At 41.9% G+C, this 18,370-nt stretch overlaps 1 protein-coding gene across 3 annotated transcripts in view; it reads right to left on the bottom strand.

Annotated features, from left to right (window-relative positions):
• Nucleotides 1-18,370, bottom strand: part of LOC111972353 (volume-regulated anion channel subunit LRRC8C-like) — a 62,365-nt gene that overhangs the window by 19,800 nt on the left and 24,195 nt on the right. The window contains exon 2 of one of the 3 annotated variants that reach the window (XM_023999375.2): nt 10,786-10,931. The exons of 1 other annotated variant lie outside the window; for it this stretch is intronic. In XM_023999375.2, the coding sequence (XP_023855143.1) occupies nt 10,786-10,923 (138 nt within the window). In that variant the 5' untranslated portion in view covers nt 10,924-10,931. The remainder of the gene's footprint in view (nt 1-10,785; nt 10,932-18,370) is intronic. One more of the 3 variants, XM_023999374.2, reaches the window with a different exon arrangement.

Raw genomic sequence — 18,370 nt, 5'->3', positions numbered from 1 at the left:
TAACAGACACATCAACATCAACTGTTCAGAGGAGACTGCATGATTCAGGCCTTCATGGTCTAATTGCTGCAAAGAAACCACTACTAAAAGGACACCAATAAGAAGTGACTTGCTTCGGCCAAGAAACACGAGCAATGGACATTAGACCGGTGGAAATCTGTCCTTTGGTCTTATGAATCCAAATTGAGATTTTTTGTTCCAACCGCTGTGTCTTTGTGAAACGCAGAGTAGGTGAATTGATGACCTCCGCATGTGTGGATCCCACCGTGAAGCATGGAGGAGGAAGTGTGATGGTGTGGGGATGCTTTACTGGTGACACTGATTTATTTAGAATTCAATGCGCATGGCTACCACAGCATTACGCAGTSATACGCAATCCCATCTGGTCCGCGCTAATTTGTTTTTCAAAATGACAATGACCCAAAACACACCTCCAGGCTGTGTAAGGCCTATTTGACCAAGAAGGAGAGTAATGAGCGCTGTATCAGATGACCTGGCCTCCACAATCACCCGACCTCAACGCTTTACGCTAGAAACAAGCTGTAAAATATCCGGGAAAGACGCGACGCCGATGCATATGGGAGATATCATGGTTTAATTTCTTTGACATACAGAGGCCGTCTTTGCTTGGGAAGTAATCTAATTCTGTCACTATCACTTGATTAAAGCTAGTCACTTTCTGTAGGCCTACAATAGAAGATGTTTAAACCCAGACAGCCTTTAGGMAAACACTGCTCTCATTTGGTTAAACCACGGAAGAAGACTAGCCAGCAGTTAAAGCTAACATTTTTCTACGTCGGTAAGCCTACTCTGTCTGGGGTGGAAAGGTAGGCCTAACTTTTGAAAGCACCATGCTCAGAGTCCTAATGAAGTCTCAGATTTTATTATTTGCAAACATGGACAGTTTCATTGCAAACAAGATTTGGCATTGGAGAAATATGATAAGATGAACACACATTCTTTGCCTGTCATTTGTGTGGTATTTTAAAAAAAGAAATCTGCTAATATGCAAAATTACAAAGCCATTTTTTTTTTACTCTGACCTGCAAATACTTCTGATCGATTCATGCAAAGCTTTAGCTATAAAGGAGATCTTTATACCCTACTTTTGTCAGACCACGGTGCTCTGCGAWCCTTCTGGCCCGTAGCCCTGTGCACTATCAAAATTCCTTTGTCGTCATCTAATGCTTACAGGATGAAGAACAGTTTCTAAAACTGCATATCTAAGGCTCTGGTCTGTCCAAGTAGTGAGGGTAAACATGTTATCTGCTATCCACTTTGTTTTAATAATTTGGGGTATAGGGGAGGATCACTTGTTTTTTTAGCGTTAAGGGAGAGTTTAGGTCAAATATACTTTGCTGAAGGGAGGGCCATCSGTTTACATTTCAGAGGTCAAATTTTCTCCATGAATCCCTTATTCTAAATAACGTTCACGCCCTAAGTACAGTCTCTAGAGAGGATTAGCAGAATTCTACACCCTCCTTTCTGTCCCCCTCTTACTCCCTCATATACTCCGTTTCACACTCCTCCCTTTCTCCATGCCCCTCAGTTCGCTTTCTCTCTTCTGCTTCGCTCGTCTTGCTCGCCCTCGCTCTCCCTCTATATATCCCCCCTTCAGCTGTCTCACTCTCCCTCTCCATTCCCTATATGTGGTAGCTGGTATGTAGAGCTATACATTGGCTTCTCTCGGTTTAAAATAAAAAAGTTTCCACTTTGGCAGGGCCAGTGTTTCCCCCACAATTCTAAACTGAGACAGGAAATGTATTAATTAGGGCCAGTAAAAAAATAAATAAACAGTCTGCTTTGACAAGGCTGCAGTTCTCGGAAGTCATCGGATGGGTGGTGTTTTGTGAACCTTGTCTCAGCGAAATTCTTAGGATTTGGTAAGTAAACATGTTCCCTCCATTTAGTATGATAGATTACATTATGAATGGAATAGTGGTCGTACAATATCATACAAGTTACAGGACGTATAGTATTATACATCTTAGCCGGTCATACAATAGCATCCAATTGGATGACTTAACTGATCATATGTTATTGGTCACATATACAGTACCAGTAAAAAGTTTGGACACCTATTCATTCAAGGGTTTCTTTCATTTTTACTATTTTCTACATTGTAGAATAATAGTGAAGACATAACTATGAAATTACTACATGATTCCATTTGTGTTATCAAAAAAGTGTTAAATCAAAATATATTTTGATTTTGAGATTCTAAGTAGCCACCCTTTACCTTGATGACAGCTTTGCACACTCTTGGCATTCTCTCAACCAGCTTCATGAGYTAGTCACCTGGAATGCATTTCATTTAACGGGTGTGCCTTGTTACTATGTGGAATTTATTTTCTTCTTAATGCGTTTGAGCCAATTAGTTGTGTTATGACAAGGCAGGGTTGGTATACATTAGATAGCCCTATTTGGTAAAAGACCAAGTCCAAATAATGGCAAGAACAGCTCAAATAAGCAAAGAGAAAACAACAGTTCATCATTACTTTAAGACATGCAGGTCAGTCAACGGAGAAGATTAAGAACTTTGAACGTTTCTTCAAGTGCAGTTAAAAAAAACATCAAGTGCTATGATGAAACTGGCTCTCATGAGGACCACCACAGGAAAGGAAGACCCAGAGTTTCCTCTGCTGCAGAGGATAAGTTCATTACCAGACTCAGAAATCATCAATTAACTGCACCTCAGATTGGAGCCCAAATAAATTCTTCAGAGTTCAAGTAACAGACAACATCAACTGTTCAGGACGTCATGGTCACATTGCTGCAAAGAAACCACTACTAATGGACACCAATAAGAAGAAGACTTGCTTGGGCCAAGAAATATGAGCAATGGACATGAGACCGGTGGAAATCTGTCCTTTGGTCTGATGAATCCAAATGTGATTTTTGGTTCCAACCACCATGTCTTTGTGAGACTTAGAGTAGGTGAACGGATGATCTCCGCATGTGTGGTTCCCACCATGAAGGAGGAGATATGATGGTGCTTTKCTGGTGACACTGCCAGTGATTTATTTAGAATTCAAAGCACACTTAACCAGCATGGCTTCCACAGCATTCTGCAGCGATAGTCCAAACCAGATGGGATGGCGTATCATTTGTTTTTCAAGAGGACAATGACCCAAAACACACCTCCAGGCTGTGAAGGAGCGTGATGAGTACTGCATCAGATGACCTGACCTCCACAATCACCCGACCTCAACCCAATTGAGATGGTTTGGGATGAGTTGGAGCGCAGAGTGAAGGAAAAGCAGCCAACAAGTGCTCAGCATATGTGGGAACTCCTTCAAGGCTGTTGGAAAAGCATTCCTCATGAAGCTGGTTGAGAGAATGCCAAGAGTGTGCAAAGCTGTCAAGACAAAGGGTTCCTACTTTGAAGAATCTAAAATATATTTAGATTTGTTTAACACTTTTTTGGTTAATATATGATTCCATATGTGTTACTTAAGAGTTGATGTCTTCACTATTATTCTACAATGTAGAAAATAGTCAAAATAAAGAAAAACCTTTGAATGAGAAGGTGTCCAAACTTTTGACTACTACTGTACATATTTGGCAGATCGCGGGTGTAGGGAAATGCTTATGTGCCTGGCTCCAACAGTGCAGTAATACCCAACAATAAAAAAACGTGCAATTCCCCAAAAATAAAAGGAATTAAGTAATATAAGAACGAGATAATATGSCTTGTAGGACGTACAGTATTATACATCTTTCTCTGAGACCTGGTTGCTTGTTGAATCTTAACAAAAGGAGTGCTACGGGGAGAATTACATTGGTGGTTTGGAGAATTAATAACAAAGGTTAGGATAATTAATGTAAAAGGTTAGGATAATGAAAATGACCAAAGTTAGGATAATTTGCATGAATCCGGTTAAAGTAAGAATAAYGGTTAGCTACAAATCCTAGTGACTCCAACACGCAACCTTTGGTTTGCTAGACGGTCGTGGTATACGCCCACCCATGATCCCCGACCAACCTCCCTACTGTAGTTTGTCTAAAGTACAGTAGCTAGATCATTGGTGCATATCATACATCTTGGCGGTTCTCACTAATACACTATATAAACAAAAGTATGTGGACACCCCTTCAAATTAGCAGATTCAGCTACTTCAGCCACATGCATGGTGACAGGTATATAAAACCAAGCACACTGCCATGCAATCTCCATAGACAAACATTGGCAGTAGAATGGACTTACTGAAGAGCTCAGTGACATTCAACATGGCATCGTCATAGGATGCCACCTTTCCAACAAGTCAGTTCGTCAGATTTCTGTCCTGATCCAGTTGCCTGAGGCAGTTTTAWGTGCTGTTATTGTGAAGTGAAAATGTCTAGGAACAACAACGGATCAGCCGCAAAGTGGTAGACCACACAAGCTCACAGAACGGGACTGCCAAGTGCTGAAGAGCGTAGCGCATAAAAATAGTTTGTCCTCGGTTGCATAACTCACTACACCTGCTTCCAAACTGTCTCTCGAAGCAACGTAAGCACAATAACTATTCATCYGGAGATTCATGAAATGGGTTTCRATGGCCGAGCAGCGGCACACAAGRTTAAGATCACCATGTGCAATGTCAAGCGTTGGCTGCAGTGGTTAAAAGCTTGCCGCCATTGTACTCTGGAGCAGTGTAAACACATTCTCTTGAGTGATGAATCARGCTTCACCATCTGGCAGTCTGACAGACAAATCTGGGTTTGGAGGATGGCAGGAGAACGCTTCCCGGCCGAATACATTGTGCCAACTGCAAAGTTTGGTGGGGGAGGAATAATGGTCTGGGGCTGTTCTTCATGGTTCGGGATAGTTCTAGTGAAGYGAAATCTTAACACTACAGCATAGAATGACATTCTAGACGATTCTGTGCTTCCAACTGTGGCAACAGTTTGGAGAAGGCCCTTTCCTGTTTCAGCATGACAATGCCCCCGTGCACAAAGCGAGGTCCATACATAAATGGTTTGTCGAGATCGGTGTGGAAGAACTTGACTGGCATGCATAGAGCTCTCAACTCAACCCCATCAAACACCTTTGGGATGAATTGGAACGCCGACTGCGGGCCAGGCCTAATTGCCCAACATCAGTGCCAACCTCAAAAATGCTTGTGGCTGAATGGAAGCAAATCCCTGTAGCAATGTTCTAACATCTAGAGGAAAGCCTTCCCAGAAGAGTGGGGGCTGTTYTAGGAGCAAATATTAATGCTCATGATTTTGGAATMAGATGTTCGACGAGCAGGTGTCCACATACTACACGACCAAAAGTATGTTGCGTATTTCTGAGGCCAGGCTGGTTTTTACCATTTGTGAAAGCAACCATTTCTAAACACTCAGTCTGTCTTTTGAAGAGACCCCTCCCTCGGCTCAAGGGAGAACAGGGGATATTCCCACCCTAATAAATAGTTCCTGTCAATGGTGTTTGGGGTTTCAAAAAATTATTAGTCATAATCTACACAGGTTTATACAGAGATGTAGCCCCTATGYGCCCTGGTCCAAAGTAGTGCACAATGTASTGAATAGGGTTAATTTGGGACGCAGACCAAGAATCAGCAAATCGAGCTCCACCCTCTCCAGCTGGTCTGAGTGGTGAAGAACATTGAAGTGACAGGCCATGGGCCACTTGAATCATGACTACATCCCAAATGGCATCCAATTCCCTATTTAGTGCACTATTTTTGACCAGTGCACTATGGGAAATAGGGTGCCATTTGGGACAAATCCCATGTGTTTATAAAGAGCGGGTGAGGAAGGTAGGAGGACATTTTTGGTGTGGTGCAGTGTGTGTGTGTTATGCAGGAATTTCTTTCCTTTCCGTTTGTATTTCTTTCCTTTCCGTTTGTATACTCCCACCAGACTGCAACTTACATGAACCCAACACCGGGTTGTTTGTCACTGCAGGACAGGACACATAGTTCTAGAGCTTTGTGTCCCTAATGACTTACTGCATCTTATTTATTTGTAAACAGCTGGTGCACAATATCTAAGGAGGTCAAGGTTTTGCTCGCCTGAGGTAGAGTATCTCATGATAAGCTGTAGACCACACTATCTACCTAGAGAGTTTATCTGTATTTTTGTAGTCGTCTACATACCACCACAGACCAATACTGGCACAACGACCGCACTCAAGCTGTATTCCGCCTTAAGCAAACAGTAAACGCTCATCCAGAGGCGGCGCTCCTAGTGGCCAAGGACTTTAATGCAGGGAAACTTAAATCAGTCTTACCTAATTTCTATCAGCATGTTAAATCTGCAACCAGAGGGGGAAAAAATCTAAAATATATTAAAACACTTTTATTTTTTACTCTGGACCACCTTTACTCCATCCAGAGATGCATACAATGCCCTCCCTCGCKCTCCATTTGGTAAATCTGACCATAATTATATTCTCCTGATTACAAGCAAAAATTAAAGCAGGAAGCACCAGTGACTCAGTCTATAAAGTGGTCAGATTAAGCATGTGCTAAACTACATGACTGTTTTGCTAGCACAGACTAAAAATGTTCCGGGATCTCTTCCGATGACATTGAGGAGTACACCACATCAGTCACTGGCCTGATCAATAAGTGCATAGATGACGTTGTCCCCACAGTGACTGTACGTACATACCCCAACCAGAAGCCATGGATTACAGGCAACATTCGCACTGAGCTAAAAGGTAGAGRTGCCACTTTCAAGGAGTGGGACTCTAACCCGGAGYCTTATAAGAAATCCCGCGATGCCTTCCGACGAACCATCAAACAGGCAAAGCATCAATACAGGACTAAGATCAAATCATACTAAACCGGCTCTACAAGCCCTGCCAAATCCGACGAGCGTCAAACTATTACAGACTACAAAGGGAAGCACAGCCAAGAGCTGACCAGTGACCCAAGCCTAACAGGTGACCTAAATACCTTCTATGCTCGCTTTGAAGCAAGTAACACTGAAACATGCATGAGAGCATCAGCTGGTCCAGACGACTGATCACGCTCTCCGCAGCCGATGTGAGTAAGACCTTTTAAACAGGTCAACATTCACAAGGACGCAGAGCCGGACGGATTACCAGGACGTGTACTCAGAGCATGTGCTTACCAACTGGCAAGTGTCTTCACTGACATGTTCAACCTCTCCCTGACTGAGTCTGTAATACCAACATGTTTCAAGCAGACCACCATAGTCCCTGTGCCCAAGAACATGAAGGTAACCTGCCTAAATGACTWCCGAACCGTAGCACTCACGTCTGTAGCCATGAAATGCTTTGAAAGGCTGGTTATGGCTCACATCAACAAAATTATCCCAGAAACCCTAGACCRACTCCAATTTGCATACCGCCCCAAKAGATCCACAGATGCAATCTCTATTGCACTCCACACTGCCCTTTCACTCCTGGACAAAAGGAACACCTATGTGGGAATACTATTCATTGACTACAGCTCAGCATTCAACACCATAGTGCTCAAAAAGATCATCACTAAGCTAAGGACCCTGGAACTAAACACTATTCCCTCTGCATCTGGATCCTGGACTTCCTGACGGGCCACCCCCAGGTGGAAAGGGTAGGTAACAACACATCCGCCACACTGACCCTCAATACTGGGGGCCCCTCAGGGGTGCATGCTCAGTCCCCTCCTGTACTCCCTGTTCACTCATGACTGCACTTTCAGGCACGACTCCCAACACCATTATGAAGTTTGCAGACAACAATGAGACAGCCTATAGGGAGGAGCTCAAAGACCTGACCGTGTGGTGCAAGGACAACAACCTCTCCCTCAACGTGATCAAGACAAAGGAGACGATTGTGGACTATAGGAAAAGGAGGACCGAGCACGCCCCAATTCTCATCGACGGGGCTATAGTGGAGCAGGTTAAGTTCCTTGGCATCCACATCACCAACAAACTAACATGGTCCAAGCACATCAAGACAGTCATGAAGAGGGCACGACAAAACCTATTCCCCCTCAGGAACTGAAAAGATTTGTCATGGGTCCTCAGATCCTCAAAAGGTTTTACATCTGCGACATCCAGACTTAAGCCACCCTAGTCATAGACTTCTCTTTGCTACCGCACGGCAAGTGGTACTGGCGCACCAAGTCTAGGTCCAAGAYGCTTCTATCCAGCTTCTACCCCCAAGCCATAAGACTCCTGAACAGCTAAACAAACGGTTACCCAGACTATTTGCATTGCCTGCCACCCTCCCCCCATGCTGCTGCTAATCTGTTATCTATGCATAGTCACGTTAATAACTCTACCTACATGTACATATTACCTCAATTACGTAATTTCCCAACTCTGATGATTGGTTTTTCTAGTAGGATAATGCTCCATACCACACAGCCAGGTRAATCAAGGTYTGGATGGAGGACCACCAGATCAAGACCCTGTCATGGCCACCCCAATCTCCAGACCTGAACCCCATTGAAAACGTCTGGAATGTGATCAAGAGGAAGATGGATGGTCACAAGCCATCAAACAAAGCCGAGCTGCTTGAATTCTTACCCCAGGAYTGGCATAAAGTCAACCAACATCAATGTGAAAGACTGGTGGAGAGCATGCCAAGGCATATGACAGCAATGATTGAAAATCAGGGTTATTCCACCAAATATTGATTTCTGAACTCTTCCTAAGTTAAAACAGTATTGTGTTGTTTAAAAATTAATATGACATTTTCTTTGCATTATTCGAGGTCTGACAACACTGCATCTTTGTTATTTTGACCAGTTTTCATTTTRTGCAAATAAATGCTCTAAATGACAATATTTTTATTTGGAATTTGGGAGAAATGTTGCCAATAGTTTATAGAATAAAAAAAAAAAAAAAATAAATTTAGTTTTACCCAAACACATACCTATAAATAGTCAAATCAGAGAAACTGATAATTTTGCAGTGGTCTCTTAATTTTTTACAGAGCTGTATATATTTTTTATTATTATATATAGTTTTTGGAATAGGACTACGATGAGAGTTAAAGAACACGAGAATGCAAGTATATACAGGTCAGTGCCAGTACCTCAGTCAATGTACAGGGGTACTGGAGTGGTTGAGGTGAGTTTATACATAAAGTACCAGCCAAAAGTTAGGACACACCTACTCTTTCCAGGGTTTCTTTACTTGGACTATTTTCTACATTGTAGAATAATAGTGATGGCATCAGAACTATGAAATAACACATATGGACTCATGTATTAACCAAAAAAAACTAAAATATATTTTATATATTTGAGATTCTTTAAAGTAGCCACCCTTTGCCTTGACGGCTTTGCACTTTCAACCAGCTTCATGAGGTAGTCACCTGGAATGCATTTCATTTAACAGGTGTGCCTTGTTAAAAGTTCATTTGTGGAATTTCTTACCTTCTTAATGTGTTTGAGCCAATCAGTTGTGTTGTGACAAGGTAGGGGGTGGTATACAGAAGATAGCCCTATTTGGTAAACAACCAAGTCCATATTATGGCAAGGACACCTCAAATAAGCAAAGAGAAATGACAGTCCATTATTACTTTAAGACATGAAGGTCAGTCAATCCGGAAAATTACGTTTCTTCAAATGCAGTCGCAAGAACCATCAAGCTCTATGATGAAACTGGCTCTCATGAGGACTGCCACAGGAATGGAAGACCCAGAGTTACCTCTGCTGTAGAGGATAAGTTAATTAGAGTTACCAGCCTCAGAAATTGTAGCCCAAATAAATGCTTCAGAGTTCAAGATTAGTAACAGACACATCTCAACATCGACTGTTCAGAGGACACTGTGTGTATCAGGCCTTCATTGTACAATTGCTGCAAAGAAACCACTACTAAAGGACACCAATAGAAGAGACTTGCTTGGGGCAAGAAACAATGCACATTCGACTGATGGAAATCTGTCCTTTGGTCTGATGAATCCAAATTTGAGATTTATGGTTCCAACCTCCGTGTCTTTGTGAGACGCAGTGTAGGTGAATAGATGAGGTCTACATGTGTGGTTCCCACCGTGAAGCATGGAGGCGGTGTGATGGTGCTTTGCTGGTGACACTGTCTGATTTATTTAGAATTCAAGGCACACTTAACCAGCATGGCTACCACAACATTCTGCAGCGATATGCCATCCCATCTGGTTTGCACTTAGTGGGACTTTCATTTGTTTTTCAACAGGACAATGACCCAACACCGCCAGGCTGTGTAAGTGCTATTTGACCAAGAAGGAGCGTGATGGAGTGCTGCAGATGACCTGGCATCTACAATCACCCGACCTCAACCCAATTCAGATGGTTTGGGATCAGTTGGACCGCAGAGTAAAAGAAAAGCAGCCAACAGTTGCTCAGCATATGTGGTAACTCTTTCAAGACTGCTGGAAAAACATTCCAGGTGAAGCTGGTTGAGAGAATGCCAAGCCTGTGCAAGGCTGTCAAGGCAAAGGGTGGCTACTTTGAAATATCTCAAATAGAAAATGTATTTTCATTTGTTTACACTTTTTCAGTTACTACATGATTCCATGTGTTATTTCATAGTTTTGATGTCTTCACTATTATTCTACAATGTAGAAAATAGTACAATTAAAAACCRTTGAATGAGTAGGTGTGTCCAAACTTTCGACTGGTATTAGTTTTAAAGAAACAAAATATAAAATAAAATATGGCTGTTCTGGCTGTTCTGTACACAGAACACAAGGCAGACTGAACTACAATAGTAKAACTTACTCAGATTTTCCCTCTGGGTATAAGCTTATGCTCTAAAATGTTTAGAACATGTYTGCACCTCTTAGGAACAATTGTTAGTTCATAGATAGTCAGGCTTTTTATGGAAGAGCTTTTGAAGCTGTTGGATGCTACTGACCTGTAGGGTGCATCCGAACACTCCGATCATTAGCATGACCACAGAGAGGTAGTCTGTGAAAACATCCCACCAGGGCTTCAGAACCCGGAACTGTGGCTGCTGTTCCGAAAACTGTCGGAACTCCGTCACAGGAATCATGGCTCCTGCTGGGACAGAGATGAAATGTAGGGATTGTTTGTAAACAATGTATAGCTTAAAAATATGTTAAGTCCTTATATGTGCCAGTTATTACAAACATAACTGCATTTATGAATTTAAGAGTGGTGACATTTCTCCATCCCCATCACTTAGCTTTAGAGCAAGTGGCAGGGCTTCCTTTTGGTTGAAAAACGAATAAAGGATTGTGCTCTTAAGCCTCCATTTAAATCCCCTTGTCACATTCCTGGAGGATGCCCGCCATAGATGTTCACTATGGCCAGCTTCCAGACTAGTTGACAATGCAGGGGGAAATSCTTCACAAGACGACACTAAGAACGAAGTTGGCGTTAAGCATTGCCTTCCGTACAACCAGTCTGTCTATTGTTTGTCAAACAAACCAGCCCTGCCAAAATACAGCAGGCCCCAATATGGCCATGTTTGTTTTACATTCAATTAGGATCATACAACAGACCTTTCACTGGAACTGTAAATRAAAGTTTCCTTTCGGTGTGGGATTTGATGGATTTCAACTCTCCTTCCTATCATGCTGTCAAACATGACAAAAAAACTATTGTAACTAATGGTGTATAATTCCCTTTGTGATATGGTTAAAGATTTGAATGTACAACAACAACTCACTGGTTTGATGTACCAATACACYGAGGAAAGCCTCACTTTTGAGGCAGTTGGTTAAGATCAATTTCGTGGCTGGCATAGACAAAACAATCTGCCTGTTAGGATGGATAACTGAATCAGTCTAAAGCAGCATAATATATGGAGTAATCAGTTAACCCAGACTTAAGTCTCACATGATTGGTCAGATGCTTGATTAAATTCTGGATCCACACGTGAGAGAAGAGATGAAGAGACGCTAGAACGAGGAGTGGAACCGGCACGAGGAGCMCCACCCTCTCTATTTGCAAGTMAATGGCCGAATGTACCCTCCCCTTCCGAAATTTGAAAGACGCAAACACCTGTAAAATCGTGATTTTTCCAAATAACCAGTGACGAAAAACCCAACACCGGAATTACTGCTGCTTGTTATCCCACAGTACCAATTATGTTTATGGAGATCTGGCCACGAGAGAATGTAAATGGAGCAATGCTTTAGCATCATCAAGGCCTTAAAAAAAATATGCCTATACTATCCCGGATTGAAAAAGAGCACCACCAACAAGAGGTGCCAGTTAAATATAGGTACAAACGTCCTGGCGCCTCTTTTAGGTGTGGTAATCTTACATATTGCCGCTTTAAGACACACCAKCATAGCAAGAGGGGACTAGTAGAAGTGATAGTGGTTTCTCGAATAAAACAAAAGATAGAGAGTATGTAGAATAGGCTAAACATAGCACTCAATATAAACATAGCAGTGGGCTAGCACTAGGGTTTTGTAGGCTAGGCACAATACAAGGCATACAGGGAAGCTATAATTTGCAAGGCTAACAGTGATGGCCAGCAGGGCAATGTACAGTGACCAAAAAGGCTATCACTGCACACAGTATACAATAACAAGGCCATGGGAACAGGCACAGATCAGGCACTACCTTTGTAGACTGGAAGTGGCATGTGCTCTACAAAATGCCCTGGTAGTACAATTTCCCCCAAAATGTTTTTTGTATACAATTGTCATTGTCATTCTGAACCCACTGCCCGCAGGTAGTCGTTAAATTCTCATCTATACTTCAGAACCAAATACTTGCACGTCTTGATTGTTAACCAATGACCAATCAGCATTGGCAAGCAAAGGCAGACCAGATTACTATCCAGATTACTGACCAAAAATAACTGGGGTTTTTRCCCTCCAGTTTTGCCTGGCAAAAACAGAGTAGGCCTACATTTATCATCCATACAAAATAAAGTTTAGCATCTACTACCGACTCATCTTTACCAGGACAATTTGAYTGAACATTTTCATATTTCAGATCGGCCTAGTTTGGGTGCCTATTGGCGATATAMGTTTAAAGATAAYCAGCTGTAACATCGCACTGCCTTCAATATTACGGGATGAAAATGTAATAAATTCAGCAGAATATGTTACGATATTTGTGAGGAAGAACAGGGCTACCCGGCTGGCAACGAGCGCTCTGCATGCAGGCTGCCCTCCAAAAAATGATGGTGCGGTGCAGACGGAACATGCTTTCCATCCGATTCTGCACCCTCCACTACAAGTAGGCRGTATGATTTTGCTTGTTCTGGACTCCAAGTATTCAGATAACACAATAACATATGATGTAAAGTGGGCTAAAAATGTATTGGTATTTTTGTCAATCTACACAAAATACTCTAATGTCAAAGTGGGAGATCTTTTCTTTTTTAAAGATTAATACAAACTTTAGCTGCAAAATGTAACAAAATGTAACAACCAGACCAATTCATAAAAAATGTGTTTTGAAGACGTGGCATTCTCATTGAAATGTCTAAGAAGCGGGAGATCTGTTCTATGTGCCACATTTCTATACTTCCCGTTCTTAAGTATCATCGTTGCCTTTTATACTTTCGTTTTGAACACCAGCTTCAAACAGCTGAAAATAAGATATTTTTGGTTATGGAAAATTTATATTTCATGGTGGTTTAGATGGTACAATGATTCTCAACACTATAAATTAGACAAACTATTAGAATTTAAGCAACCACGAAATGGCAAAGCAATTTCTGCATAGTTCATCTTTAAATAACTAAAATAGTCATTGCATAAGTATTCAGCTCCCTGACTCAATACATGTTAGAAACACCTTTGGCATTGATTACAGTTGTGGGTCTTCTTGAGTAAGACTATAAGAGCTTTGCAAATCTGGATTGTACAATATTTGTCCATTATTATTTTGAAGATTCTTCAAGATGTTGGAACATGGCTAGACAGACATTTAAGTCTTGCCATATATTTTCAAGCAGACTTAAGTCAACATTTTAACTTGGCCACTCAGGAACATACACACAGTCTTCTTGATAAGCAACTCCAGTGTAGATCTGACCTTGCATTGTAGGTTATTGTCCTGCTGAAAGGTGAATTCCTCTCCCAGTCTCTGGTGTAAAGCAGAATGAAGCAGGCTTTCTTCCAAGATTTTGCCTGTGCTTAGCGCCATCATTTATTTTTATCCTGAAAACCTCCAGTATTTGCAGATGTCAAGCATACCCTTACCATGATGCAGCATCCACCATGCTTGAAAATAAGGAGGCAGTTACTCAAAGATCTGTTGGATTTGCCCCCAAAAWGCATGTTATGGAATATTTGTATMTATATTTGTATTCTTTTCACTCTGTCATTTAGGTCATTATTSCGGAGTCACCACAATGTTGTTGAGCCATCCTCAGTTCTCCCATTACGGCCAATAAACTCTGTAGCCATTTTAAAATCAGTGACCTCATAGTAACATCCCTGAGCAGTTTCCTTCCTGTCCTGCAGCTCAGTTCAGAAGGACAACTATCTTTGATGTGTCTGGGTTGTTTAATACATAATCCACAGAATAATTATTATACTTGACCATGCTTAGAGATATTCAATGTCTGATTTGTTATTGTTACCCATCTATCAATCACTGCCCTTCTTTATTAGGTTTTCAAAAAGCTCCCTGGTCTTTGTACACTGAACAAAAATATAAACACAACATGTAGTGTTGGTCCCATGTTTCATGAGCTGAAATAAAAGATCATAGAAATGTTTAACATGCACAAAAAGATTCTCAAATTGCACATAATTATTTACATTATTTATTAGTGAGCATTTCTCCTTTGCCAATCCATCCACCTGACAGGTGTGGCATATCAAGAGGCTGATTAAACAGCATGATCATTACACAGGTGCACCTTGTGCTGTGGACAATAAAAAGCCACTAAAATATGCAGTTGTGTCACAATGCCACAGATGTGCCAAGTTGAGGGAGCATGAAATTGGCATGCTGACTGCAGGAATGTCCACCAAAGCTGCTGCCAGAAAATGTAATGTTCATTTCTCTACCACAAGTCGCCTCCAAAGTCATTTTAAAGAATTTGGCAGTACGTCGAACCGGCCTCACAACCGCCGACTACATGCTTGGCGTTGTGGGCGAGTGGTTTGCTGATAAACATTGTGAAGAGACTCCCCCATGGCGGCTGTGGGGTTATGGTATGGGCAGCTTTAAGCTACAGACAATGGGGGTCATATGTTTTGTACCACTCCTTTTTGGGGGTCATCCACTGGGAAACATGATGGTAGTAACAAATGGAGTTGGGTTGGATTTAGTAATAGTAGGCTGCAGTATTTCTTTAACTGGAGTTATGTTGTCATTGTTAATAAGTGCAGCATTTATTCTAGTTGAAAATAGTTTGCTAAATACTTTACTCAGATTTGTGCTGCTTTACCCTCTTGTAATAATTGCCCAATGAGTCTGACCGTGGTTGCGGGGAGAAAACATATTAGGTGCCCTTTTTTTTTGTTTCAGCACATGCCCCCCAAAATGTCTGTGCACAGCCCTGCACGGGAGCAGCCATCTTAGGTTACATAACACAGCGGCCATCTTGAGGCATTTAGTAGCAATGTACTGGCTGGTCTAAACATAAACAAGCAGATTTCAATACACCCAAACCCAGTGAAGTCCACTTACTATATCATGGATGCACTAACACTAGCGTGTGTTGTCAGAGTCCAGGGCTTCAAGAGAAAGGTCCATTGGTTGTGGCCCCGCTGTTGTTGTGCAGGGCAGAAGTTTTCAGAGAGTTCCTCACTTTGCCACTGCTTTCTGAAGATGAGAGGCAGGAATTGGGTAACTGTGATCCCAGATGACTGCCTGTGATTGGCTGACCCCATGGTCTGATAAGGCAACCCTAGCAACCTGGCCTAGCAACAGAGGTGTGAAATGCAAGTTTATGGCCCTTTAGGCTCAAGCGGGGATGGGACGCCTACTTGGTGCAGTTGGGCACATCTTGGGGATTTCTCAGGGCCAGAGAGAGGGTTTTCTACACTGATGTTGCACGTCTCAGTCTTTTCGTCTCTCTCCCCCTGGTCAGCTTGAGCAATCTGCTTACTACGGGTATCACTCTGAATTCTATACAAATGATGAAATATAACAGCAATGCTTTTGTAAACACAAATAGGCCTACCATATAATGTGTCATTTACTGTATACAGCCCATTACGTCAGAGTGTACTAAGTTTCAGCTCAACTGCGGGAAATGCCATATACAACTGACTGATGTTCTAGACAGGATACCATAGAAATATATGGTCCCGTGTGGCTCAGTTGGTAGAGCATGGCGCTTGCAATGCCAGGGTTGTGGGTTCATTCCCCACGGGGGGACCAGGATGAATATGTATGAACTTTCCAATTTGTAAGTCGCTCTGGATAAGAGCGTCAGCTAAATGACTTAAATGTAAATGTAAATAGAATCACTATTTTGGATCACTATTGTGATTCTATTTCTCTGAGGAGTGCCATCCACAACCACAAGATCACCCCCTTAAATAGCACCTATTGGGTATTGTAACGAAAAGTAAAAGAAATCAGACCCCTCCCCTAGAAATCAGGCTAGATCCAGAGCTACCCTTGTGGGCCCTAGGACCAATTATAGACTGGGGAATGACTGCCATGACGGAGATCAACCAGCAGAGGGAGCCAAATGAACCAGACCTAAAAAAAMGGGACATCAAACAAGAACCCCTCGACATGAAGACTGAGGGAGAATGGTATGAGGAGACAAATGAACAGGCTCAAAAAGAGCTAGACATGAAACAAGAACCAATCAGCATGAAGGCTGAGGGAGAGTGGTATGAACCGCTCGACCAAACTGACGCCCCAGCGGAAGAAGAGTTATGGGCATCAGTGCTGAAAGACTTAACATTGGACTGAGTCCCACCGGAAAATGTTGAGCATGCTACAAGAGAAGTAGTAGTGGCAAAATGTGACGAATTGATTGCACTCTCAAGTGTCTTCCCCCGAACTGTGTCTAAAGAGAGGTATAAAAGAAGGAGAGGTCAGTGCCTAGGGCATGATCCTCGACACATGATTTGGACATCAAGAGGATCATCGGCAAGGTAAATTACTCTTCACTATACTCTGCTTGTATTGACTACTTTGACATTAAGGCACGAGCATTATATTGACTGGTATATCTTGAGAGTTGTGTTGTATTTCTGGAAAGTCGCTCCATTAAAAGGAAGCAGTTGCATAGGAGAGCAATCTCTCTAGAGAGCAACAAGCACTATTCTTGGGAGTACCAGAAACAATTCCAATTTGAAGGATTGAAAAAAGCCAGATACAATAAGCCCGTAGAAAGCCCAGCGTCACTAACAAGGAGTCAGTATTACAAGCAGTAGGCAGTGAAAAGTGTAACCTTAAGAAATTTGGAGACAATAAGAGATAGATACACGCAGAGGCTGCCAATATTACTTCTTATAGACACCAGTTTTCGGGGAAGGACCAAGGGAATAGAGCTTTAAGGTAAATATATTGCTATTTGCTTTGTTTAAGAGTTATAAGAAGTGTTTATAAGCTGATTTATATTTGCAATAGTATCTGGCATAGCATAACGCATTAAGGATTGATTGAGCATTATTGATGTATTAGGACTGTATAACCATTTAACTGTAATAACGTGTATATGACAAAAAACAGAGTGACTTAAATAAATGCTTGAAACTTTGACAACTAGGCCAGGGAACCTACCCGGAGAGCGAACGCCTTTGACACTCTCACTAAACGGAAAGTGACCCTGGTTATAGGTTAAAACTTCTTGGAACTATGGGGGTGCGTGTTCCGCATTAGCATATTTGGGTCTCCAAATTAAACTGCCTCGTGCTAAATTCTTGATCGTACAATATGCAATATTATTGTTATTATTGATAGAAAACACTTTCTAGTTTCTATAGCCGTTGGAATTTTGTCTCTGAGTGGTACGAACAATATCTACAGCACTTTTCATGACAGGGGTCAGATTTCAGAAATTTACCCCTGATCTGGAGTCTGTTTTTAAGGCGACAGTGAATGCTATGAAGAAACCGACACTGCTACGTCTTCCTCTGGGTGTCTGTACGTCATCACGTTTTGAATGGAATCGATTGCACAATCACAGCCACTATAAAAGAACAAAACGTAGAGGTACCTCCTTTCTCGTCGCGCGCCTGAAGCATGAAGGACATCGACTTGCCTCATTCCAAATCGTTGTTTAGCCAGCAATATTTCTCTGGTCAGTGTTTACTCGTTATAGTTGTTAAAACATCATAATGTAGTTAATTTGAACCGTTTTATAGCAATTTATATCCGTTTAGTGCGATTCTGAGGAATTTCTTTGTCGTGCACTTTCTAGCTTTGGGAACGTTTCGGTGTCTCGGTCGTTGTTAGTGGACATTTCGAAGGACAGAGGACATCTATCGACCAAAAGAAGATTACAACATAGAAAGGATACATTGCCCAAGAATCTGATGGAAGAACAGCTCAAAGTAAGCAATATTTAATATGATAAATCGTTGTTCTGT

This window comes from Salvelinus sp. IW2-2015, linkage group LG13 (assembly GCF_002910315.2).
Source record: "Salvelinus sp. IW2-2015 linkage group LG13, ASM291031v2, whole genome shotgun sequence".
Lineage (NCBI taxonomy): Eukaryota > Metazoa > Chordata > Actinopteri > Salmoniformes > Salmonidae > Salvelinus > Salvelinus sp. IW2-2015.
This window is presented reverse-complemented; position numbering and strand designations above follow the sequence as displayed.